Below are 27,654 nucleotides of genomic sequence, written 5' to 3'. Positions count from 1 at the left end.
GTGAGGCCGTGGCCCCCCCCTCCTCTAGCTATGAGGCCGTGGCCCCCCCCCCCTCTAGCTATGAGGCCGTGGCCCCCCCCCCTCTAGCTGTGAGGCCGGGGCCCCCCGGTTTTATATTTGCATGGTGTGGGGCTGACCTGTATATGGGGATCAGGAACTCTGTATTGTCACTTAGACTGTAATGTAACTGCTCCTCTTATTGTGCAGGTGCATGGAAGACTGTGGTGGAGAAGGTGCAGGAGGCTCGAGGTGTTGGGAGGCTCAGACACCTGTCCTTCTCTGGTAAGCTGCTTGTCTCTCGCTTTGCTGAGCCGCCTGTATTGTATGGATACTTCTTGTATACTGTATACGTCTTGTCCACAGCAGGTTTGGGCGGAGCGCGGATGTTGGGCGTCCAGCACGACGCCGTCCTCTTTCTCCTGGAGCAGCTCTTAGGCGCCGAGCGCTGCCGTGGATACAAGTTTCTCTTCCACCCGCAGGAGGTAGATGAGGAGGAGCTTGTGGTTAATCCATCGGGCTGTGCCCGCAGCCAGTGTTATGCCAGGTATGTACCCATCTGTACCACTGTACTTATAGCTGCGCAGCTGCTGCTCTGGAACGACGCGATCCATGAATCAAACCGCGGATTATAGATTTCTTGTTGCTTTTATAGGAAATGCACTTTTGACATGTTCAATTTCCTGGCGTCTCAGCATCGCACTCTGCCCGAAATCTGCTTGTATGAGGAAGAGGAGGAGGAAGTACAGCTGAAATCCACCAGGTAACCTTCACATGAGGCACTAATAATATTATTATTACTACCAGTTATTTATATAGCGCACACATATTCCGCAGCGCTTTACAGAGAATATATGTCCACTCACATCACTCCCTGCCCCAGTGCTTACACTCTATATTCCCCATCACATGGTCACACACATACACACTAGGGGTCACATCACTCCCTGCCCCAGTGCTTACACTCTATATTCCCCATCACATGGTCACACACATACACACTAGGGATCACATCACTCCCTGCCCCAGTGCTTACACTCTATATTCCCCATCACATGGTCACACACATACACACTAGGGATCACATCACTCCCTGCCCCAGTGCTTACACTCTATATTCCCCATCACATGGTCACACACATACGTACTAGGGGTCACATCACTCCCTGCCCCAGTGCTTACACTCTATATTCCCCATCACATGGTCACACACATACACACTAGGGGTCACATCACTCCCTGCCCCAGTGCTTACACTCTATATTCCCCATCACATGGTCACACACATACACACTAGGGGTCACATCACTCCCTGCCCCAGTGCTTACACTCTATATTCCCCATCACATGGTCACACACATACACACTAGGGTGTCACATCACTCCCTGCCCCAGTGCTTACACTCTATATTCCCCATCACATGGTCACACACATACACACTAGGGGTCACATCACTCCCTGCCCCAGTGCTTACACTCTATATTCCCCATCACATGGTCACACACATACACACTAGGGGTCACATCACTCCCTGCCCCAGTGCTTACACTCTATATTCCCCATCACATGGTCACACACATACACACTAGGGGTCACATCACTCCCTGCCCCAGTGCAGCTTACACTCTATATTCCCCATCACATGGTCACACACATACACACTAGGGGTCACATCACTCCCTGCCCCAGTGCTTACACTCTATATTCCCCATCACATGGTCACACACATACACACTAGGGGTCACATCACTCCCTGCCCCAGTGCTTACACTCTATATTCCCCATCACATGGTCACACACATACACACTAGGGGTCACATCACTCCCTGCCCCAGTGCTTACACTCTATATTCCCCATCACATGGTCACACACATACACACTAGGGGTCACATCACTCCCTGCCCCAGTGCTTACACTCTATATTCCCCATCACATGGTCACACACATACACACTAGGGGTCACATCACTCCCTGCCCCAGTGCTTACACTCTATATTCCCCATCACATGGTCACACACATACACACTAGGGGTCACATCACTCCCTGCCCCATTGCTTACACTCTATATTCCCCATCACATGGTCACACACATACACACTAGGGATCACATTACTCCCTGCCCCAGTGCTTACACTCTATTTCTACTTCAGGGTCCATAGGGGGTCCACAGGGTTGACCTTGGGGGTTATAGCTGGAACAGGATCCATGGGCACCACACAGTTAAGCTTTTAGCTCCCAGGATGCACTTGGGTCCTCCTCTATACCCCGCCCCCGAGCCACAGGCACCTCAGTGTAAGCTGGTGCCCGGCCGGAGTCGGTCACCGCGCAGGGGGGCTGCAGGAGCAGCCCCCAGAAGCTTTTTATTTTAAGTTAGATTTTATTTATTTTAATCTTTTTACTACAGACGGCAGTGAAGGGCGTCTGTACAGACGCCCACGCTGCCGCTCTGATCCCCGACTGGCGCTGCGACGCCAGTACTGATCTGGGGATCGCGGCGGGAGGGCAGAGTCCGTACTAGCCGGACTCTGTCTACCTCCCAGGACTGCTGCCGGAGTCGCCGGGGATTCAGGTAAGCCGCGCGTCGCTGGCTAGCGGCGGCGCGCGGAATGCCTTAAATGCAGTCCTTTAGCCTCCGGTCCTGGGGACAGACTGGAGGCTGCTGGCAGTGGCGGCGGGCCCCTCCCATAACCCGTGGGACCACTAGACCACCAGGGATAAAGGGGCAAGCGGGAAGCCAGCATCCCTGGGGTTATGGCCAGCCAGGGGAGGAAGCCTTCCCTGTCAGCGGCTCCTCCCCTCAGCTCAGCGCGCCTTTCAGCACGCAGTCTGGCGTCGCTGAGCTGCAGTTACACGGCCACTCCTCCTCTGAGGTCTCCAGCGGCCATTTTCCCAGTGGCAGCGCAGATCTCAGGGAGCACGCGGACCGGTCCCCCTGTGTACCTCTCCCCTGATTAAGGACAGCGTACACAGCACTATAGCCCTCCCAGACACTGAATCTGGGCAGGTTGATTGTAGTGTAAAGGTGCAGTGAGTATATCTTCCTGCATGGTATGTGACTTTTGCTAGTGCTGCCTGTCTGTGCTTATTTTCTACTTACTGTCAGCTTATACCTATCCCTTTACTTCTCCTACAAGCCCTACAGGTGTGTGGGGGAGGGGCGTTTCTACTGACCTCACTTATATAGATCACGTATTTGTGAGGTCCGTCACATACAGTTGTGTGCTACTCAGTGCCATATTGTGGGCTGTTGTTCAGCACACCGGTGAGTGCGTTTTACTTCTACCCTGGTGCCAGATATATAATATATTCTGTCATGTCAGACGAGGAGGTTGAGCGCTCAGTGGCTCCGGTGTTGGCCTCCTGCGGACGCTGTTCTGCAGGAGTAGATAGGGAGGATTTGTCACAGGATGGCCTGTGTAGTCGATGCCAGGTGGCTCCTGGCCCATCCAGACCTTCTCTGGCGCAGGAACCACCGTGGGCGATGTTTTCTCAAGTGCTGGTGTCTATTGCGGACCGTCTGTCGGTCCCGACTGCTCTCCCTACTAGGGCGGTGCCCCAGCCGACCATCCCCCATTCCCCGGGTGTCCCGCAGTTATTGCGGAGTCCTCCTGGGTCTCAATCAGTAGGTCCCTATGCGGGGTTGCCTATGTATATACAGGCTTCCCCTGTGCCGCAGCAGCCTGTGGTACCTTTTCAGGCCCCTATGGCGACTCCTCCACCATGGGTGGATGTGCTCTCCAACTCCGTGCAAAATTTGGCGGCCGCTTCCTCGGCTTTTCAGTCAATGTTGCAGACTGACATGCCTTCTAGGATTTCAAAACGCCCACTCATGACACGGGCTGCTCAGGTATCGGACTCAGAGGGTTCCTCAGATGATGGGGAGGTCCCTGATGACACTGACTCGGACGCCTCGGTCCAGGAAATGGATACCAAGTCGTCCATTAATGTGCGAGCACTAGTTAGGGCGGTGCGAGCTATTCTTCTTATAGAGGATGAGGCACCGGTTCCTAAGTCGAAGTTTCCTAGTTTCAAAAAAACTAAGGTGGCTTCTGCGGTGTTTCCCCTGTCGGATCAGTTGACGGATCATATGGCGGTAGCTTGGCAGGCGCCCAGTAAGAGATTCCTTCCTCAGAAGCGGTTGGCTTCTAATTACCCCTTCCCTGAGGCACATTGTAAAAAATGGGAAACTCCACCGGCGGTGGATTCCCATGTCACCCGTTTAACTCGGGGCGCCACCTTACCATTACCGTCGATATCCTCGCTGAAGGATCCCACGGACAGGAAAGTTGAGACTTGCTTAAAGTCTATTTACTCCCTCTCCGGGGCGGTGGCCCGACCGTCCATGGCCATCTCCTGGATGGCCAAGGCCATTGAGGGGTGGGCCAATGCATTGAAAGATACCTTCCCAGACGACGCTCCGGATGTCCAGCGGGCGTTGTTGGGACAAATGAGGGACGCTGCTTCTTACATTGGTGAAGCTTCTTTAGATGCTAGTCTGCTGACCTCGCGGGTATCGGCTGCAGCGGTGTCTGGCCGCCGATCCTTGTGGTTGCGGTCCTGGAGAGCGGACTCTGATTCAAAGAAGGGTCTGGAGGCCTTACCTTTCAATGGGGAATTACTATTTGGTCCGGACTTGGACAAAATAGTGGACACCCTGGCTAAATCCAAGTCGGCCTTCCTCCCTTCGGCGGCACTGCCTGCTAAGGTTCGGAGTTCGGCTTTTCGTTCCTTTCGGGTTCAGGGTAAGGCGAAAGGTCAGTCCTTCCCGAGACAGTCTGCGAGTAAGACTGCCTCTAAACCCAAGAAGCAAGCCTGGAGTGCTCGGCGCCCTTCTTCCAAGCAGGAAGATAAACCTGCGGCCTGATGGGACGGGCCTCCCTCTGGGGGACCTCAGAGTGGGAGGCCGACTTCTTCTATTTGCCCAGTGCTGGCACAATACCACCACGGATGCCTGGGTTCGAGAAGTGGTCTCCCAGGGGTACGCCCTGTCTTTTCGGCACAGACCACCCCACCAGTTTTTCTGCACAAGTCCTTCTCAGGACAAGACCAAGGCGTTACAGGTTCAGGAGGCTATAGAGTCCTTGCTGAAAGCAGGGGTCATTGTTCCCGTTCCTCTATCACAACGAGGGACGGGGTATTATTCGTCTCTGTTTCTGGTGCAGAAACCCAATGGTTCTCATCGCCCTATCCTCAACTTGAAGTCTCTGAACAAATTCCTCAGAGTTCCCAAGTTCAGGATGGAAACGTTACGTTCCATCATTCTGGCGATGGAACCGGGGGATTACATGGTGTCCCTGGACATCCAGGACGCCTACCTCCATGTTCCGATAGCATCTTCATACCAGCGGTATCTGAGGTTCGCTATCCTTCAACACCACTACCAGTTCCGGGCGCTACCCTTTGGTTTCTCCACGGCACCGAGGGTGTTCACGAAGATTATGGCGGTCATGGCCGCACATCTTCGGAACCAGAATGTACGGCTTCTGCCGTATCTGGACGACCTCCTGTTGCTGGCGAGCTCCCCGGAGGTACTGCTTCAACATCTCCACCTGACGATCGCTTGCCTGCAAGCACACGGGTGGTTGATAAATTGGAAAAAGTCCTCCCTGATTCCATCACAGCGGATGGTTCATTTGGGAGCCCTGCTGGATTCGCGTCAGCAAAGGATCTTCCTGACTCCGGAGAAGGTCGCCTCCCTACAGCTGCGGATACACAGTTGCCTGAGCCGTTGCCGCCTGTCGGTCCATTCGGCTATGAGAGTTCTGGGGTCCATGGTGTCGACATTCGACATGGTGGAATTTGCCCAGTTCCATTCCCGGCCCCTGCAGGGGCTGATTCTATCAGAATGGAACGGGTTACCTCACCGGATCCGCTCTCAGGTGCTGGTGTTGTCTCCGGACGTTCTGCAATCTTTGGCTTGGTGGCTTCAGACAGCTCATCTGGTCGAGGGGCGCCCATTTTGGATCCCGGACTGGGTCCTGCTCACGACGGATGCCAGTCTCCGGGGTTGGGGGGCAGTGACCGGCTCTTTGTCGCTTCAGGGTCGTTGGTCAGCGGAAGAAGCACTTCTCCCCATCAACATCCTGGAACTGCGGGCAGTATACAGGGCCCTGCAGTCGTCCGGCCCCGCTCTTCACGGAAGGGCGGTACAGGTGCAGTCTGACAACGCCACCACGGTGGCGTATATCAACCACCAAGGCGGAACTCGCAGTCAGGCAGCGATGTCGGAGGTGTCTCGTATCCTGACTTGGGCGGAGGGTCACATTCCGGCGATCTCGGCGGTCTTCATCCCCGGAGTCCTCAATTGGGAGGCGGACTTCCTCAGCCGTCACGACGTGCATCCCGGGGAATGGTCGCTTCACCCAGAGGTGTTTCAGCTACTCGTGGACAGGTGGGGACTGCCGGAGCTGGACTTGATGGCCTCCCGTCACAATCACAAGTTGCCCTTTTACGGGTCAAGGACAAGAGACGCAGGCGCAAGTCTGGTGGACGCGCTGTCGGTGCAATGGACGTTTCACCTGGCGTATCTGTTTCCTCCGCTATCCCTGCTTCCTCGGGTTCTGCGGAAATTCAAGCAGGACGGCGGCATGCTCGTGCTGGTAGCTCTACGGCGTGGCCCAGACGTCCTTGGTACTCCGATCTGAGGAGCCTCTCCATCGACGCTCCGTACCTTCTTCCTCAGCGTCGGGACCTGTTGTCTCAGGGGCCCTGCCTTTACCCGGATCTGGGTCGGCTGTCTTTGACGGCGTGGCTCTTGAGACAGCCGTCTTGAGGTCTCTGGGCTTCTCCAGTTCGGTTATTGGTACCATGCTCAGGGCACGCAAGCCTGCTTCAGCACGGATTTATCACAGAGTGTGGCACACTTACTTTCAGTGGTGTGAGTCCAGACATTATGATCCTCAGGTGTTCCGAGTTTCTAGGATCTTGGAATTTCTTCAGTCAGGATTGGATCTCGGCTTACGCCTTGCATCTCTGAAGGTTCATGTGTCCGCCTTGTCCGTGTGGTTTCAACGGCGGATTGCAATACTACCAGACGTTCACACCTTTTTCCAGGGTGTTCTCAGGATCCAGCCTCCCTTTGTGCCTCCTGTGGCTCCTTGGGACTTGGCGGTGGTGCTACGGGTCCTGCAGGGTCCTCCGTTTGAGCCTCTTGAGGCGGTGGAGCTCAAGTGGCTGACATTTAAGACGGTTTTTCTCCTGGCAATTGCTTCGGCCAGGAGGGTGTCTGAATTTGGGGCGCTTTCCTGTCGCCCTCCTTTCCTGATTTTTCACCAGGACAGAGCGGTGCTCCGCACTCGTCCTGAGTTTTTGCCCAAAGTGGTCTCGAAGTTCCACATTAATCAGGAACTTGTTGTGCCAGCTTTTCAGTCCCCTGATCTTTCAGCTGGTGAGACTTCCTTAGATGTGGTCCGGGCGCTTAGAATTTATGTAGACCGGACGGCTTCGGTTAGGAAGTCTGATTCCTTGTTTATCCTCTTTGGTTTTCACAAGAGGGGTTGGCCTGCCAACAAACAAACGTTAGCCCGTTGGCTTCGTTCCGTTATTTGTGAGGCTTATGCACAAGAGGGTTTACCTGTGCCAGCCTCTGTTAAGGCTCATTCCACTCGTTCTGTGGGTCCCTCTTGGGCTGCTAGAAGTGGCGCTTCTGCTGTTCAGCTGTGTAAGGCGGCCACTTGGTCTTCTATTCAAACGTTTTTGAGGTTCTATGCGTTTGACACCTTCGCCTCTCAGGATGCTTCCTTTGGGCGCCGGTGCTCCTTTCAGCACATGAGCGTCCCCGCCCTTAGTTGAACTGCTTTGGGACATCCCCAAGGTCAACCCTGTGGACCCCCTATGGACCCTGAAGTAGAAAACAGGAGATATGGTAAGAACTTACCTTTGTTATCTCTGTTTCTACGAAGTCCATAGGGTCCACAGGGCGCCCGCCCTGACGCACCTGGCTTCAAATGGGCTGTGTGGCTGGTCACCGGTTTTCCGTCTCCTATTGCTGTGAGTATGGTTTCTTGTGTGTTCCAGTCTTCCTTCTCTCTGTTCCATATTCTCCTCCGGCCTAGGCTGCTTACCAACTGAGGTGCCTGTGGCTCCGGGGCGGGGTATAGAGGAGGATCCAAGTGCATCCTGGGAGCTAAAAGCTTAACTGTGTGGTGCCCATGGATCCTGTTCCAGCTATAACCCCCAAGGTCAACCCTGTGGACCCTATGGACTTCGTAGAAACAGAGATAACAAAGGTAAGTTCTTACCATATCTCCTGTTATTCCCCATCACATGGTCACACACATACACACTAGGGGTCACATCACTCCCTGCCCCAGTGCTTACACTCTATATTCCCTATCACATGGTCACACACATACACACTAGGGGTCACATCACTCCCTGCCCCAGTGCTTACACTCTATATTCCCCATCACATGCTCACACACATACACACTAGGGTGTCACATAACTCCCTGCCCCAGTGCTTACACTCTATATTCCCCATCACATGGTCACACACATACACACTAGGGGTCACATCACTCCCTGCCCCAGTGCTTACACTCTATATTCCCTATCACATGGTCACACACATACACACTAGGGTGTCACATAACTCCCTGCCCCAGTGCTTACACTCTATATTCCCCATCACATGGTCACACACATACACACTAGGGGTCACATCACTCCCTGCCCCAGTGCTTACACTCTATATTCCCCATCACATGCTCACACACATACACACTAGGGGTCACATCACTCCCTGCCCCAGTGCTGCTTACATTCTATATTCCCCATCACATGGTCACACACATACACACTAGGGGTCACATCACTCCCTGCCCCAGTGCTTACACTCTATATTCCCCATCACATGGTCACACACATACACACTAGAGGGTCACATCACTCCCTGCCCCAGTGCTTACACTCTATATTCCCCATCACATGGTCTCACACATACACACTAGGGGTCACATCACTCCCTGCCCCAGTGCTTACACTCTATATTCCCCATCACATGGTCACACACATACACACTAGGGATCACATCACTCCCTGCCCCAGTGCTTACACTCTATATTCCCCATCACATGGTCACACACATACACACTAGAGGGTCACATCACTCCCTGCCCCAGTGCTTACACTCTATATTCCCTATCACATGGTCACACACATACACACTAGGGGTCACATCACTCCCTGCCCCAGTGCTGCTTACACTCTATATTCCCCATCACATGGTCACACACATACACACTAGGGGTCACATCACTCCCTGCCCCAGTGCTGCTTACACTCTATATTCCCCATCACATGGTCACACACATACACACTAGGGATCACATCACTCCCTGCCCCAGTGCTTACTCTCTATATTCCCCATCACATGGTCTCACACATACACACTAGGGGTCACATCACTCCCTGCCCCAGTGCTGCTTACACTCTATATTCCCCATCACATGCGCTCACACATACACACTAGGGTCAATTTTGTTGGGAGCCAATTAACCTACCAGTATGTTTTTGGAGTGTGGGAAACCCACGCAAGCACAGGGAGAATATACAAACTCCACACAGGGCCGTGGTGGGAATCGAACCCACAACCTCAGTGCTGTAATACCACCCCCACTCACAGCTGGCAGACACAGATCATTGCTTCTAAACTCAGGCTGTGTTTGAGAAATGACAGTTAGGAGCTGATTGGTTGGTTGTTTATCACTCTCCAGAGCGTCATACATCCCCTATATGCTGCCATTAATGGGGCTGTATGTGTTGTGGGGCTATATGGAGAAGTAACATCGCTATTTGGTACCCTGTTCAGCCACATATGTGGTATAATGTGTAGTCTCCTTATACAGTTTTATTACCTCACGATGCCCAGTTGGCTTATTTTAGTAGTTTTGATTTCTTTTACATAAAGACTAAAGGGACCGTTCATGGCGATGTCCACAATTTGGTGCTCTTATTACCCCACTTAGAGTAGCCCCTAACACGCACCCTAATTGGGCTGTTAATTAGTATACACCGTTTCCAGACTCTTTTAGGGTGCTTTTGCCGGCGTTGCAGAAGCACATTGCGAGTATCACCCACGCTTCGCAATCGGCGCTTAGTAAGTGACCTCCGCCATATAAAATGTCTGGCCCTGTATTTTCAGAAGAGCCACCAGTCTGGATCTGCCCATGGCGATGAGGTACCGGCACTTGAAAAGAACTTCCAAAGAAGCCGTTGGCGTGTACAGGTGAGCGATGGGGCTGCTGAGTGCCCGTTAGACATCGGTATTCATTATCGGACTCTGACACTTTCTTTTTATTAGGTCGGCGATACACGGCCGGGGACTGTTCTGCAAAAGAAACATCGATGCTGGGGAAATGGTTATAGAGTACTCCGGCATTGTAATCCGCTCCGTGCTGACCGATAAGAGGGAGAAGTACTACGACAGCAAGGTAACTGCCTGTGGCAGCGCTGCATTGAGCCCTGGCACTTTATTATGGAGGACACGGAGACCTATAAACGGTGCTTTCTCCTGATAGAACCAGGCTGGTGTCAGGAATATTCCAAACACCTCCATGTGAGATGTCTGTACACACTAGTCTGTATGTCCTAGCAGGGATCAAGGTTCCAGTTGCTAAAGGTCCTATATTATACTATAGCTGAAACTTTTATTTCCTGTTAAAATATGTACGGCTTATACAGAATTGCGGTTCCGCAACACCCGATGACCATAACTGGCATGCTTGGACGCATAAATACTCGGGTAAGTATCTACTGAGGACCATGCAGCCGCCTGACACAGCTGCTCCGCTGAAACACTTGCGCCCCACTGAGGAAGCGCCCGCTGATCTGGTAGGGCATTTGTGGATGGGGGTCGGGCAGAGGTGTGAAGAGCTCCCAGTGAAAAAGAAATCCCGGAATGGTGCCGCCATTGTGTGGTCACTAGGGGTACCATACCATACCTCGTGAAATTGTTCCACTGTGTCTGGCACAAGGCTAAGTTTTATATATTTCATGGATGCTGCAAACCAGATTCTGGCTATTACCGTGTTCAAGGGGAGGTTGGAAATTCTAAACAGAGTTGCGTATGTTCCGGTTGAACACGTTGTAAGGAACAAGATTCCCCAGCTCCCATATAAGCGGGATGAATCACAGTAGTTCTCTATCCGGCTGTAGTCTATCTGTACACCGGCCAACCCGTCTCTCTTACAGTCTCACCCTTTTTTGACCTATGGACCTCATTCAAAGCTGTACGCTATGGCACAGTAGCTACGAGTGAGCAGGAGAAGTTGTACACAAACCATTGGGTTTGCGTCAAATTCTTAATCAGGCCCTATATCTTAAATACCCTGACAACAATCAAGCGATCTCTCTCCCTCTGAGGACTGACTGGAATCGTGATGTCCTGGATTTAAATTGGAATTTAGAAGACCACCTTAGGCTGTAGAGACACTGGTTATGTATGGAGAACGACTCTATCCTCATGAAACGCCTGATAAAATGATTTGTAAGACTGAGCCCCGAGTACCAACTCCCCCTTCCAGCCGTGGAAATGGTGAGAAGGAAAACGTGAGAACCTTGGAGTCTAGTCGTTCACAAAGAGAGATTGCTGTGACGCTTTCTGCACAATTCAACTTTCAAGGAATAAATGCTCCTTACACTGTACTACAAAGCTCTGCACACCCATTGCGAGTGCCGGACACTTCTGGAAGAAACCATAAAGTGCAGAGAGATATGAGCGGAATCCCTTCCAATCCGTTCTCCAAACCATCCTCTATACGCAGCAGGCAACAGGCCAACCGGAAGGACGTGTTTGGAAACAGATTATTCTCTCACCAAGAAGCCCAGTCTTCCAGAACCAGTGATCGCTTGTTGTCCAAACTGGTTTCCCCATCCTGAACAAGGTTACGACCACCCCATCATGGAACCCCATATTCATAGGATCCATGGTTCTAACCGCCTCTCAGTCACAGCCAATCGTCCTGATCTCTGATGGTAAGACAGTCCCTCAGATAGTAGACCCTTCTTTATGGGGGGGGGAAACATCTTGAAGAAGCCACTAAAAGCCTGAGAATCGGTGTATCATGTCTGTTCTTGTCAGTTCTTCACTCCCGTATATGAACTTTACCTATATTGGCAAAAAAGGATCACCTGTTCGGTATATAATCCCGGTGGTCTCGCTCTTTCATTGTAAGGGAGCTCTTTTTGCCTCCCTGATGATTCATGGACGCCACCACGATGTCGTCTGCTTTTCCTGCAGCAGAGCTTGTGCCTGAATTAGAGGGTTTATCACCCTCCTTTAAATTTAGGGTAATTATCTGAAGCTGGACCTCTGCTAGAGACGACAAATTCTGAAACCAGTGACAAGATCAGCCCCCAGAATGGAAGACAGACCTGGGTCTTCACAGTTGTCCAGGTCTATATTAGATAGGGACAGTCCCTGTTGAGGTTGTTGACCTTCAGCCACCAATGGAGCAAGAAATGTGTTCTTGGAGATATGGCTCCTGTGTGGTCAAGATGAAGGTGAGACATTTCAAGATTGGCTCGATCTGGAAGACCCTTGAATTGTGCAAAGTGCGGCCTCAAATGTCGAGACCGTCTACCCAAGAACATTCAATCCGAATATTCAATAGCCCATGTGTTCTAATGTTATATTCACAGTTATCATCCTGATGCAGAATGGAATTAATGTCATTGATACACTGCCTTGAAGACCTTCAGTCGGTGCTGTAACGAGTTTCATCATTTCTCCATCCCTCAAGTTCAGTTGTGGTGTAATTGTTGATGATAAAACCGGATCCTTAGCACCTTACTGACGCATTTCTACAGCAGATATTGTGGTTTCATCAGATGAATAGGGAGGAGCTTAAACAGATTATAGATATTCAAAGCACTAGAGTCCTAAAATAGATCCTATATCCCGATGGTGCTATAGTCCCCCAGTGTGATGAATGATCGATGAGTGCAGAACGCTCGTTACAGAGGGTCAGGGCCCCATCTGATGGGAGCAAAGTAACTTCCAGTGCGTCAGTCAGTGCGCGAGTTTCCTATCACAGAGCTTAGTGGGACCTAACTTTCACATATGGAGAACAATTCTTAATCCTGGGGCATTTACAATTGGTTAGCGCAATTCGTACCATGCGATCTTAGAGACTAATGGAAAAATAAAATGATTTACTAAGCTGGATCAGCAGTGCGGAGCCGCTCTGTACCATGTCTTCTAGGATCCACGATGGTCTTAGCCTGGCATCAGCTCCAGAGCCAAGGGCAGTGCGACAGGTTTGCCAGCCCTGGACTGACGCCAACACTACATCAAGACAGGTGGGGTTACTTGCACAGACAAAGGTTGGAAATGCCCAGCCATTGAAAGAAGTATAATTTCACTTTTAAAATGCAAATTAGCATCTTACTGACTCTATAGAAAGAGGGGGCCCTAGGCTGCACACCCTGAATAATATAAATTATGACTATTGTTGCAAACACAAGAAGAAAAAGTACAAGTGCACAACCCCAACATTACTAATCATATATAATATATTATGCAATAGAACTTTGCAATAAATAGAGGTTTTAGCATATTCATGGCCATGGTTATGTGCCTACCCACCGCGCCCAGGTAACCTCTGAGGGTAGGTCCTCAGAGGTTGTGCACTTGTACTTTTTCTTCTTGTATTTTACTGAATCTATTCTCTTCTATTATCTGATTACTACATTATACTATATTTGCAATCACTTCTGCGAGACCATTTCCTGTCCTTGGGCTGCTTCCCCCCGCATTCCTCCGGACGTAAGAGTTGGCACTGCCCTATGCCCCCTCCTCACTTCCGCAGACGTTGAGCCCATGTCAGCTGTGTAACTTGGGCCGGGAATGTCTGTAAGCGCAGGCGGGAGGGCGGCCCATAGGCCGATGCGACTTATCTAGTAAATAGAACTGGAGCGAAAGACGGATCACAGGAGATCTGACCTGCTCCGCGCAGATCTATAATATAAATATGTGACAAGCCACAAATGCACGCCACCGCCTCCTTATACATATTATTTGTTTTGCAGGGTATCGGATGCTACATGTTCCGTATAGATGACTTTGATGTGGTGGACGCGACCATGCACGGCAACGCAGCCCGATTCATCAACCACTCGTGCGAGCCCAACTGCTACTCGAGGGTCATCCACGTGGAAGGCCAGAAACACATTGTAATCTTCGCCCTGCGCAGCATTTACCGCGGCGAGGAGCTGACGTACGACTACAAGTTTCCCATCGAGGATGCAAGCAACAAGCTGCCCTGTAACTGTGGTGCCAAGAAATGCCGCCGGTTCCTCAACTGAGCGACGGGAAACCTGGCAGCAACAAACTGTGTGGAAGTGCTGGCACTTCCAAGCCGGAGCCGGCAGACGCACCAGCCTCCGGCGGGACGGGGCCGTGTCCTTGCTGCTCTCCCTGCAGAAAGCTGTACATATTGGAGGTCGGGAAGAGAGGAGAGCATTACAGGAAACCGCACTTTACCCTCTGTCCTGGCTGTCCGAGTCCTCTCCTTCCTCTCAGGGTTCTCTTTCATTTTCTCCTCTAGTGATTACGCCTCTTCCTTGCTGCTATTTGCCAGTACTTACCCGCCCCTTCTTAAGCTTGCACAGTTACGGGGGCACTTTGTAGCACTCGGAATGTGCGCGTGTGTGTGTGTGACATTAATTGGGGGCGCGGACGTAGTGCTATGACGTCACAATCAGCAAGGATATCTATTTTCTTTTAACCATCTTGATCTGTCATGATTTTTGTTTTCTGGAGTTTTCGCTCACTCCCATCACAAGCTTATCCACTCTTTGGGGAGCAAAACCAATAAAGTACTTTATTGGGGGTGACAATCATTTTTAATCCTTTTGCTGCTAATTACATTACCTACCGGGCCCTGCGAGGGTTAACGTCCCCCAGCTTTTTTTTCAGCTCTTTGTTTATAAAGTCATTTTACCGATAGTACCCCAACGGAGTTCAGCCCCGTGTCCGGACGGTGCCCTCGTTCATCCATCCTGGTCTCCTAAACTTATGTTTTCTTCATTTTAACAATTATTTTTTCTTTGTGAGGGAATGAGTGGTGAACATATCGCAGTTTCAAAATGAAATCTAATAAAGCGGACAGCGCATCGAGGATCGAGTGTAAATAATTGTACAAAGATTTGTAAGAACATTGTTTTCTATGCACTTTTTTTTATTTAACTTGCTGGAGAATAATAATGTTTAATGTTTCACCTCCTGTTTAGCATTTTAAATAAAAGGAACAATTTGCCATGTCTCCGAGTGTTTTTCTTTGAGTGATCAGTTTTGAACTCTCCTCGTTTGCATGAATTATACAGCTGAAGACACAATATAGTTGGGTCAAAGCGTTTTTCTTTCAACTACTTTTTCTGACTTTCATATAATACAGATGTGGATACTCTTGTTGGCAGCCTTACAGCTCATTGTAACAATGCTTCATCCCTCCTGAAAAGTGATGATACGAAGAGCTATGGTCTCAATTGTACCTGCCTGCCTTATTATTTATTACCAGTTATTGCCTTGTCGTGTGTGTATGTGCCTGCCTTGTGTCGTGTGTGTGTCTGCCTGCCTTGTGTCGTGTGTGTCTGCCTTGTGTCGTGTGTGTCGTGTGTGCGCCTGCCTTGTGTCGTGTGTGCGCCTGCCTTGTGTCGTGTGTGCGCCTGCCTTGTGTCGTGTGTGCGCCTGCCTTGTGTCGTGTGTGCGCCTGCCTTGTGTCGTGTGTGCGCCTGCCTTGTGTCGTGTGTGCGCCTGCCTTGTGTCGTGTGTGTGCCCCTGCCTTGTGTCGTGTGTGTGTGCCCCTGCCTTGTGTCGTGTGTGTGTGCCCCTGCCTTGTGTCGTGTGTGTGTGCCCCTGCCTTGTGTCGTGTGTGTGTGCCCCTGCCTTGTGTCGTGTGTGTGTGCCCCTGCCTTGTGTCGTGTGTGTGTGTGCGTCTGCCTTGTGTCGTGTGTGTGTGTGCGTCTGCCTTGTGTCGTGTGTGTGTGTGCGTCTGCCTTGTGTCGTGTGTGTGTGTGCGTCTGCCTTGTGTCGTGTGTGTGTGTGCGTCTGCCTTGTGTCGTGTGTGTGTGTGCGTCTGCCTTGTGTCGTGTGTGTGTGCGTCTGCCTTGTGTCGTGTGTGTGCGCCCCTGCCTTGTGTGTGCGCGCCTGCCGTGTGTGTGTGTGCGCGCCTGCCTTGTGTGTGTGTGCGCGCCTGCCTTGTATGTGTGCGCGCGCCTGCCTTGTATGTGTGCGCGCGCCTGCCTTGTATGTGTGCGCGCGCCTGCCTTGTATGTGTGCGCGCGCCTGCCTTGTGTCGTGTGTGTGTGCGCCTGCCTTGTGTCGTGTGTGTGTGTGCGCCTGCCTTGTGTCGTGTGTGTGTGTGCCTGCCTGCCTTGTGTCGTGTGTGTGTGTGCCTGCCTGCCTTGTGTCGTGTGTGTGTGTATGTGTGTGTGCCTGCCTTGTGTCGTGTGCCTGGCTGGTAAGTATTATCCCTGCCCTAACCCTCCTTAGTGCTTAAACCTAACCTCCCCCTCCCCGCACCCTAATTCAAACACTCCCTCCCCGGTGCCTAACCCTCCCCCTAATGCCCAACGCTACCCTCCCCCTAACCCCCGATACTTACCTTCGGGATGCCGACGGTCGGGATACTGCTGCCGGGATGCCGACCGGTCTGGTTTTCTGCGCTGGTATTTAGACCGTCGGCATCCCGCTCGCTAGGATGCCAACTACATCCCCCGCCTGCCTGGTTTCGTGTGTGTGTGTGCGTCTGCCTGGTCTTTTGGGTGTGTGTGTGTGCGCGCGCGCCTGCTTCTCTGGTCTTGTGTGTGTGTGTGTGTGTGTGTGTGTGCGCGCATGCCTGCCTGGTCTTTGTGTGTGTGCGCGCATGCCTGCTTGCCTGTCTGGTCTTGAGTGTGTGTGTATGTGTGTGTGTGTGTGTGTGCATTGCCTGCTTGCCTGTCTGGTCTCGTGTGTGTGTGTGTGTATGCGCGTGCCTGCCTGGTCTCGTGTGTGCGCGCCTGCCTGCCTGGTCTCGTGTGTGTGTCTGTGCGCCTGCCTGCCTGGTCTCGTGTGTGTGTGTGTGTGTGTGTGTGCCTGCCTGGTCTCGTGTGTGTGTGTGTATGGGCGTGCCTGCCTGGTCTCGTGTGTGTGTGTGTGTGTGTGTATGCGCGTGCCTGCCTGGTCTCGTGTGTGCGCGCCTGCCTGCCTGGTCTCGTGTGTGTGTGTGTGTGTGTGTGTGTGTCTGTGCGCCTGCCTGGTCTCATGTGTGTGTCTGTGCGCCTGCCTGCCTGGTCTCGTGTGTGTGTGTCTGTGCGCCTGCCTGCCTGGTATCGTGCGTGTGTGTGTATGCGCGTGCCTGCCTGGTCTCGTGTGTGTGTGTGTGTGTGTCTGTGCGCCTGCCTGCCTGGTCTCGTGTGTGTATGCGCGTGCCTGCCTGGTCTCGTGTGTGCGCGCCTGCCTGCCTGGTCTCTGTGTGTGTGTGTGTGTGTGTGCACGCCTGCCTAACCTCGTGTGTGTCTGCCTTTACTATGTCATAGGATAAAGCAAAGAACCTGGAGAACAAGCAATAATTTTTTGTTATTGCTGGTACCGTTTTGTTGGTACAAGTGTATCCCTTAGAAAAGATAATCAGAAATTGGATTATAGTGATATTTCATACTAATTGTCTTGAATTAACATCACACATGTCTTCAGTCATCTAAACAGTCATTCAGCCTATTTATATGGAGACAAGTAGTCACTCTGCTGTTTGGTGTCACCTTGTCCACCACATTGAGCATGGACCGGTGAAAGCAAAGGAGAGCGTTGTCTGAGGAGATCAGAAAGAAAATGATTGACAAGCGCCTTATAGGTTAAGACGATCTCCAAGCAGCTTGATGTTCCTGTAACTACAACTGTAAAAATTAAGAAGTTTAAAGTTCATTGAGACCTTAGCCAACCTCCTTGGATGCCGCAGCAGGAAGAGAATCACCCCCAGATTAAACAGAAGGATACTGAGACTGGTAGAAAGAGCCATAGAAAACTTCCAAAAAGATGCAAACAGAACTCCAAGGTCCAGGCGCATCAGTGTCTGATCGCACCATCTGATGCTGTCTGAGTGACAGTGGGTTCCATGGAAGAAGACTCTGGAGGACTCCACTTTTGAAAAAAGAAAAAAAAACATCATATATAAGCGCAAAACATGCTGCACAATGTCAGAAAACTGTCTCAGTCGCAGGTCATGGGTTCTCCGACAGGCTAATAACCCAACATAAACACCACTAAAAGCACCCAAGACTGGAGAGGAACAAAACATTGGACTATTATGAAGTGGCCTCTATGAGCCCTGATCCGAGTCTTATTGAATATCTATGGAAAGGGCTGAAACACACAGTCCTGAGAGCACCATCATACCTGAGGCGGCTGGGGTAGTTTGCTAGGGAAGAGTGGGCCGAACTACCTGTTGGCAGGAACAGATGTCCAATTGAGAGCTACAGAAATGACCATGATTGCCTCTAAAGTAGTGGTTCTCAAACTCTGTCCCCCGGACCCAACACAGTTCACGTTTTGCAGGTGCACAGGTGTACTCATTACTCACTGGCATATTTTAAAAGATCCACAGATGGAGCTAATTATTTCACTTGTGATTCTGTGAGGAGACATGGAAAATATGGACTGTTTGAGGTCTTGAGGACCGAGTTTGAGAACCTGTGCTCTAAAGGTTGTGTAGCAAAATATTCGGTTATGGGTCCCATCTTTTTTTTTTTTTTTTTTTTGTCCAGGCCGTTTTTATTTGTTTCATTTACAGTATGTTTAATTAAAAGCTAAATGCAAAGTGATTTCTCTTAAATATAGAATAAACAATGGTGGATGACAAATACTTTTGTCACTTTGAAGTTATTTCAGATAAAAATATGGGGGAGGGGGAAGGAGTTCTTTTTTCATGGAAGGGTACCACCACATTTCACCAGTAGACTTTGTCAAATCCCAGTACCTGAGACCGCCTTCATCTGCACTGTGTACAACAGATTTCACCAGCTGTCCACAAACAACGACTTCATATACAAACCATACCACCTTCTTGGTCCATCATTACACGAGCTTCCATACCTGTGAAAGGCCTAGCCTAACGGCGTTGGCCATTGTCGCTGTTATGCCTACATGTAAATAGTTGTGTGGTTAATGTGACTTTTTCTATGAGATGTTCTGAACATCGGATCTGAGGTCATCCGAGGACTCACCATTGAGCTATTGGGGGATTTCGAAAAAAAAAAAAAAAAAAGCAGGTGCACACTAAAAGCACTAAGAACACTGATAATCAAACATTTATAATAAACTGTACAATTTTCATGGAGTATAAATGAGGTTTCTTAGCATGTGTGCCCAAAAATTAATGCCCACCTCCCACATCATGGTGAACCTCATCAGGTGGGTCCAAAACATCCTTAACACTACACATTACATCAAGTTATCTAGGACTTGCCTATATTAGAGACCATTTCAATGTGTAAGTTTGAAATGCAAGAACCCATACTAATTAAAAACACCTAAGGGCAGGTGGTGTCACCTGTGTGCAGTCTAGCCCCGCCCCCCCCCCCTTTATTGGGGGATGAGTGCATTTGTTAAAATTTTTACAAATAAAGTATGTGATCTTTCATGGTCTCTGAAGGCCGGAGTGCACTGGGGAAAGGGATAGTGGTGGAGGGTCCTGCTCGTGAGAGCTTACAGACGAAAGCAGATGGGATATAACTGGGTGGTGAACTGGGAAGAACGAACACCTGAAGGGTTGGTAAGAGCCGATGGACTTTAAGAAAAATGTGAGTTCTGAGAGGGCATTGGAAGCAGTGCAGGTTGCTTTGGGGGAGTTCCAGAGGGGAGCGCTTCAGGAAAAATCTTGGATGCAGGACAAGGTGGCAGTTGGAGATAATGTGGTGTGACATTGTAGCTTTCCTCTCCTTTTTCCTCCTCCATTCCTTTTTCTGGCGCAGGCAGTATGTCCACATTTTAAGCCTGGATGAAGGACAGCGGCAAAAATCTTTTCCTGCTACAAAAGACCTTGTGCTCAGTTTGGGGGCAGACACCCTGCTCATGGCATGTGAAGCGATGGGATTGGCAGCTGCACTCACCTCTAAGTGCACCCACTGACATGATTGTTTATAAGTTTTTGCCCCTTCCACGGGAAGCGACCAGGGCACTTTAGTCTCCATCCGCGGCTACACCCAACGATCCAGCTCGGTTGTAAGCCATTGCGAGGTCTGATTCGGGTGTCTTATTCCTTGGAAAGGATTCGGACCACCACCACTACTTCTAGACTGACTCCCCCCCCCCCGCCCCCTCCCACAATCTTGTATCACATAAAAAGTGTTCAAGGGGTCAACACCCCCTTTACAGTTATAGACTGAGGGCTTGGCCACTTTGGGTGGGTGACTTTTAGCTCCCCACCCAGGAATACCCATACCAGGGGTACAGCTTGGCTGCCAGAGCTTATGAAAGCTTCCTGAGACTCACAGGGATCATCAAACCTTGCTGGAGAATACTAAGAGGACTGCCCGGGCTGCCTCGCTCCACCAATATTATCACAGGTGGCAGACACACGAGGGCATAAACAAAACCTTGTGCATGGATGTGGTGCACACATGTACAATCACTGATCGCCTCTACACAAGCTTTAATAACTCCAATAAGTGAAATGTGAGAAACTTTGTCCATAAACTCTATGAATTAAGTTAAATATTGAAATTATCCAACATTTAACTGAACCAACAACTTCTTGGTTTCCATAACGCCAGAGCACAGTCTCCAATGCTTTTCTCTATTGCAGTTACTAGGACTTTGCATCCATTGTAACAAGGATGGAAAAAGAAGAGTTATGGTAAAACTTACCCTTGTTAACCCTCTTTCTTCAGTCCATAGGGTCCACAGGGAGACAATGGGGTGGAGCAGACACCAACAGCAAAGCTTTTTCAAATCCCAGGATGCTACGGTCCTTCCCCCTATACCCCGCTCACAACCTGAGGGCAACTCAGTTTTGTTAACAAGCAAAAGGCAGGAGCAGGAGAGGAGAGAAGGAAGACTGGTACACTGAGGAATCACACTCTCACACAGAGAAGGAAACAAGTGACCAAGAGAAGAAACCCACAGAAGCCAGGTGCGTCAGGATGGGTTCCCTGTGGACCCTATGAACTTCAAAGAAATAGTTAACAAGGGTAAGTTTTACCATAACTCTCCTTTTCTTCAGGGTCCATAGGGCTCCACAGGGAGACATTGGGGATGTCCCAAAGCAGTTGCTCAAGGGAGGGGTGGGAGGAGAACCCGGCGCCCGTAGGAAGCATCCTAAGAGGCAAATGTATCAAAGGCATAGAACCTAAGAAAGGTGTGGACAGAAGACCACGTAGCCGCCTTGCATAGTTGTTCAGCAGAGGCGCCACGGCGGGCTGCCCATGAGGGACCTACAGAGCAAGTAGAATGAGCAGATATCTAGCCTGCACAGGAAGACCAGTCTGCGTGTAAGCCTGCGAGATAGACTCTGGCCAGATGGATTCGCACGGCTGGTCATCTCTTCTTATGGAATCCACATAAAATGAAGAGGGAGTCTGATTTCCTGATGGAACTAGTACAGTCCATGTCGATCTTCAGAGCACGGACCACATTCAAAGAAGGCTCACCTGCCAAGAGGTCTGGTGATTGAAAGGTCGGAACCACAATTTCCTCATTAAGGTGGACCTTGGGGAAGGAAGCCAAAGCGCGTTCTAAGAACAGCCCTGTCCTCATGAAAGATCAAAAAGGGGGAGCGACATGAAAGCACCCCTAAATCCGATACCCTACGGGCAGATGCTATAGCCAGAAGAAACAGTCTTTGCAGTGAGACACTTGACATCTACTGATTTCAGGGGTTCAAATGGAGGATCTTGAAGTGTGTGGAGAACCACTTACTAATCCCACGGAGCCACAGGAGGGACAAAGGGGGGTTGTATACGTAGAACACCTTATAGGAAGGTGTGAACATCCGGTAAAGGAGCAATACTGCACTGAAACCAGATGGAGAGCGCGGAAACGTGCAATTTCAGATATGCTAGACAGAGTCTCAAGCTGGGCATCCACTATACAATTTTCTGTCAGATATCTGTCCCATCTGGCTGGTTGTAATGAAAACCTGGTAATGTATGGGAGCAAATGACAGTCGATCATATGGTTTTAAACACTGAAAAAAGGACAAAAAAATTGTTCAAATTCGTTAAATTTGCGTGTTTTAACCAATTTGTCTGTACAACCATTTTGGGCTATTTTCCAGTGTTTGTGAGCAAATGGACGATTGTCATTTGCTCCTATACATTACCAGGTTTTCATTCCAACCAGACAGATTGGACAGATATCTGACAGAAAATTGTATAGTGGATGCCCAGTTTAAGATCCAGTCCAGCCTAAAGAAAGGCAAGTATTGTAGAAACTTTAAAACCTTGAGGGTCATAGTTTCTAGAGGCACACCACTGGAAATATGTATGCCATACCCAGTAATAAATCCTGGCAGAGGCCAGTTTACAGGCTCTGATCATGGTCTGGACCACAGAGCTAGAAAATCCCTTAAGGTGCCTACACACGGTACGATATCTATGAACGATAACGATAAATAGTTCATATCATTCATTTTTATGCAGTGAATGACCAACGATGCGCTTTCCCACATGGATGATAACGATATCTAGGTCGTCCATACATGCAGGCCAACTTGGACGATTTACATATTCAGAGATGTGGCAGGATGACTTCACTGAAAGATATCTATCATATATATCTATCAGTGTGTACACCCAATATCTATCATGTATATCCATCAGTGTGTACGCCCAATGTCTATCATATATATCTATCTATCAGTGTGTACACCCAATGTCTATCATATATATCTATCAGTGTGTACACCCAATGTCTATCATATACAGTCAGGTCCATAAATATTGGGACATTGACAGAAGTTTCATATTTTGTCCTCTATTCACCACCACAATGGTTTTGAAATGAAACAAACAAGATGTGATTTAACTGCAGACTTTCAGATTTATTTTGAGGGTAATTACATCCAAATCAGGTGAACGGTGTAGGAATTACAACGGTTTCTATATGTGCCTCCCACTTTTTAAGGGGCCAAAAGTAATGGGACAAACTAAACAATCCTAAATCTAACTTTCACTTTTTAATACTTTGTTGCAAATCCTTTGCAGGCAATTACAGCCTGAAGTCTGGAACGCATAGACATCACCAGACGCTGGGTTTCATCCCTGGTGATGCTCTGCCAGGCCTCTACTGCAAATGTCTTCAGTTCCTGCTTGTTCTTGGGGCATTTTCCCTTCAGTTTTGTCTTCATCAAGTGAAATGCATGCTCAATCAGATTCAGGTCAGGAAATTGACTTGGCCATTGCATAACATTCCACTTTTTAGCCTTAAAAAACTCTTTGGTTGCTTTTGCAGTATGCTTCGGGTCATTGTCCATCTGCACTGTGAAGCGCCGTCCAATGAGTTCTGAAGCATTTGACTGAATATGAGCCTATAATATTGCCCGAAACACTTCAGAATTTATTCTGCTGCTTTTGTCAGCAGTCACATCATCAATAAATACAAGGGAACCAGTTCCATTGGCAGCCATACATGCCCACGCCATGACACAACCACCACCATGCTTCACTGATGAGGTGGTATGTTTTGGATCATGAGCAGTTCCTTTCCTTCTCTTCTCTTCCCATCACTGTGGTACAAGTTGATCTTTGTCTCATCTGTCCATAGGATGTTGTCCCAGAACTATAATGGCTTTTTTAGATGTTGTTTGGCAAACTCTAATCTGGTCTTCCTGTTTTTGAGGCTCACCAATGGTTTGCATCTTGTGGTGAACCCTCTATATTCACTCTTGTGAAGTCTTCTCTTGATTGTTGACTTTGACACATATACATCTACCTCCTGGAGAGTGTTCTTGATCTGGCCAACTGTTGTGAAGGGGTTTTTCTTCACCAGGGAAATAATTCTTTTGTCATCCACCACAGTTGTTTTCCATGGTCTTCCGGGTCTTTTGGTGTTGCTGAGCTCTCCGATGCGTTCTTTCTTTTTAAGAATGTTCCAAACAGTTGATTTAGCCACACCTAATGTTTTTGCTGTCTCTCTGATGGGTTTGTTTTGATTTTTCAGCCTAATGATGGCTTGCTTCACTGATAGTGACAGCTCTTTGGATCACATATTGAGAGTCGACAGCAACTGATTCCAAATGCAAATGTCACACCTAGAATCAACTCCAGACCTTTTACCTGCTTAATTGATAATGAAATAACGAGGGAATAGCCCACACCTGTCCATTACATAGCTTTTGAGTTGATAGTCCCATTACTTTTGGCCCCTTAAAAAGTGGGAGGCACATATAGAAACCGTTGTAATTCCTACACCGTTCACCTGATTTGGATGTAATTACCCTCAAATTAAATGTGAAAGTCTGCAGGTAAATCACATCTTGTTTGCTTCATTTCAAAACCATTGTGGTGGTGAATAGAGGCCAAAATCTGAAAATTCTGTCAATGTCCCAATATTTATGGACCTGACTGTATATCTATCAGTGTGTACACCCAATGTCTATCATATATATCTATCAGTGTGTACAGCCAATATCTATCATGTATATCCATCAGTGTGTACGCCCAATGTCTATCATATATATCTATCAGTGTGTACACCCAACATCTATCATAGAGATCTATCAGTGTGTACACCCAACATCTATCATAGAGATCTATCAGTGTGTACACCCAACATCTATCATAGAGATCTATCAGTGTGTACACCCAACATCTATCATAGAGATCTATCAGTGTGTACACCCAACATCTATCATAGAGATCTATCAGTGTGTACACCCAACATCTATCATATATATCTGTGTGTACACCCAATGTCTATCATATATATCTATCACTGTGTACACCCAATGTCTATCATATATATCTCTGTGTGTACACCCAATGTCTATCATATATATCTATCAATGTGTACACCCAATGTCTATCATAGAGATCTATCAGTGTGTGCACCCAATGTCTATCATATATATCAGTGTGTACACCCAATGTCTATCATATATATCTATCAGTGTGTGCACCCAATGTCTATCACATATATATCAGTGTGTACACCCAATGTCTATCATATATATCTATCACTGTGTACACCCAATGTCTATCATAGATATCTATCAGTGTGTACACCCAATGTCTATCATATATATCTATCAGTGTGTACACCCAATATCTATCATAGATATCTATCAGTGTGTACACCCAATGTCTATCATATATATCTATCAGTGTGTATGCCCAATGTCTATCATATATATCTATCAGTGTGTACGCCCAACATCTATCATATATATCTATCAGTGTGTATGCCCAATGTCTATCATATATATCTATCAGTGTGTATGCCCAATGTCTATCATAACAAGAGATATGGTAAGAACTTACCTTTGTTATCTCTGTTTCTACGAAGTCCATAAAGTCCACAGGGTTGACCTTGGGGTATAGCTGGATCTGGATCCACGGGCACCACGCAGTTAAAGCTTTGCTGCTCCCAGGATGCACTTGGGTCCGTCCTCCTCTATACCCCGCCCCCGGCCACAGGCACCTCAGTTGGTAAGCAACTAAGGCCGAAGGAGGAGACTAAACAGAGAGAAGGAAGACTGGAACACACAAGAAACCATACTCACAGAAATGGGAGACGGAAAACCGGTGACCAGCCACACAGTCCATTTGAAGCCAGGTGCGTCAGGGCGGGCGCCCTGTGGACCCTATGGACTTCGTAGAAACAGAGATAACAAAGGTAAGTTCTTACCATATCTCCTGTTTTCTACTTCAGGGTCCATAGGGGGTCCACAGGGTTGACCTTGGTGATGTCCCAAAGCAGTTCAACTAAGGGCGGGGACGCTCCTGTGCTGAAAGGAGTACCCGGCGCCCAAAGGATGCATCTTGAGAGGCGAAGGTGTCAAACGCATAGAACCTCAAAAACGTTTGAATTGAAGACCAAGTGGCCGCCTAACACAGCTGAACAGCGGAGGCGCCACGTCTAGCAGCCCAAGAGGGACCCACAGAACGAGTGGAGTGAGCCTTAACAGAGACTGGCACAGGTAAACCCTCCTGTGCATAAGCCTCACAAATAACGGAACGAAGCCAACGGGCTAACGTTTGCTTGTTGGCAGGCCAACCCCTCTTGTGAAAACCGAAGAGGACAAACAAAGAATCCGACTTCCTAACCGAAGCAGTCCGATCCACATATATTCTAAGTGCCCGGACTACATCTAAGGAAGCCTCACCAGCTGAAAGATCAGGTGACTGAAAAGCTGGCACAACAAGTTCCTGATTAATGTGGAACTTTGAGACCACTTTGGGCAAAAACTCAGGACGAGTGCGGAGCACCGCTCTGTCCTGATGAAAAATCAGAAATGGGGGGCGACAGGAAAGCGCCCCCAACTCTGACACCCTCCTGGCAGAAGCAATTGCTAGGAGAAAAACGGTCTTGAACGTCAGCCACTTGAGGTCCACCACCTCAAGAGGCTCAAAAGGAGGACCCTGCAAGACCCGTAGCACCACCGCCAAGTCCCAAGGAGCTACAGGAGGCACCCTGAGAACACCCTGGAAAAAGGTGTGTACATCCGGTAGTGTAGCAATCAGTCGCTGAAACCACACGGACAAAGCAGACACATGAACCTTCAGAGAGGCCAGGCGTAAGCCGAGGTCCAAACCTGATTGAAGGAACTCCAAGATTCTGGAAACCCGGAACACCTGAGGATCATAGTTTCTGGATTCACACCACTGAAAGTAAGTGCGCCACACCCTGTGGTAAATCCGTGCGGAGGCAGGCTTGCGTGCCCTAAGCATGGTACCAATGACCGAACTGGAGAAACCCCTAGACCTCAAGACGGCTGTCTCAAGAGCCACGCCGTCAAAGACAGCCGACCCAGATCCGGGTAAAAGCAGGGCCCTTGAGACAACAGGTCCCGACGCTAAGGAAGAAGGTACGGAGCGTCGATGGAGACACACCTCAGATCGGAGTACCAAGGACGTCTGGGCCACGCCGGAGCAACCAGCACGAGAAGAATATCGGAGGAAACAGATACGCCAGGTGAAACGTCCATTTCACCGACAGCGCGTCTACCAGACTGGCGCCAGCGTCTCTTGTCCTTGACCCATAAACGGGCAACTTGTGATTGTGACGGGAGGCCATCAAGTCCAGCTACGGCAGCCCCCTTCTGTCCACGAGTAGCTGAAACACCTCTGGGTGAAGCGACCATTCCCCGGGATGCACGTCGTGACGGCTGAGGAAGTCCGCCTCCCAATTGAGGACTCCGGGAATTAAGACTGCCGAGATCGCTGGAATGTGACACTCCGCCCAAGCAAGGATGCGAGACACCTCCGACATTGCTGCCCGACTGCGAGTTCCTCCTTGGTGGTTGATATACGCCACCGTGGTGGCGTTGTCGGACTGCACCTGAACCGCCCTTCCGTGAAGTCCGGTCTCGCTCGACTGCAGGGCCCGATAAACTGCCCGCAGTTCCAGAATGTTGATGGGAAGAAAAGCTTCTTCCGCAGACCAACGACCCTGAAGTGACAACGAGCCGGTCACTGCCCCCCAACCCCGAAGACTGGCATCCGTCGTGAGCAGGACCC

The 27,654-nt window shown here is 49.5% G+C and overlaps 1 protein-coding gene across 4 annotated transcripts in view; it reads left to right on the top strand.

Annotated features, from left to right (window-relative positions):
- The window catches only part of KMT2B (lysine methyltransferase 2B), a 91,559-nt gene extending 76,293 nt beyond the window's left edge, over positions 1-15,266 (top strand). For 2 of the 4 annotated variants that reach the window (XM_088459368.1, XM_088459366.1), the window contains exons 32-37: positions 208-282; positions 367-544; positions 653-760; positions 10,145-10,228; positions 10,304-10,433; positions 14,032-15,266. In XM_088459368.1, coding sequence (XP_088315494.1) covers positions 208-282; positions 367-544; positions 653-760; positions 10,145-10,228; positions 10,304-10,433; positions 14,032-14,307 — 851 coding nt within the window. In that variant the 3' untranslated portion in view covers positions 14,308-15,266. Of the gene's footprint in view, positions 1-207; positions 283-363; positions 545-652; positions 761-10,144; positions 10,229-10,303; positions 10,434-14,031 lie in introns of all 4 variants that reach the window. The other 2 variants (XM_088459367.1, XM_088459365.1) reach the window with 1 other exon arrangement.
- Positions 15,267-27,654: the final 12,388 nt, after the last annotated feature.

This window comes from Taudactylus pleione, unplaced genomic scaffold (genome assembly GCF_031769625.1).
Source record: "Taudactylus pleione unplaced genomic scaffold, aTauple2 ptg000906l, whole genome shotgun sequence".
Lineage (NCBI taxonomy): Eukaryota > Metazoa > Chordata > Amphibia > Anura > Myobatrachidae > Taudactylus > Taudactylus pleione.
This window is presented reverse-complemented; position numbering and strand designations above follow the sequence as displayed.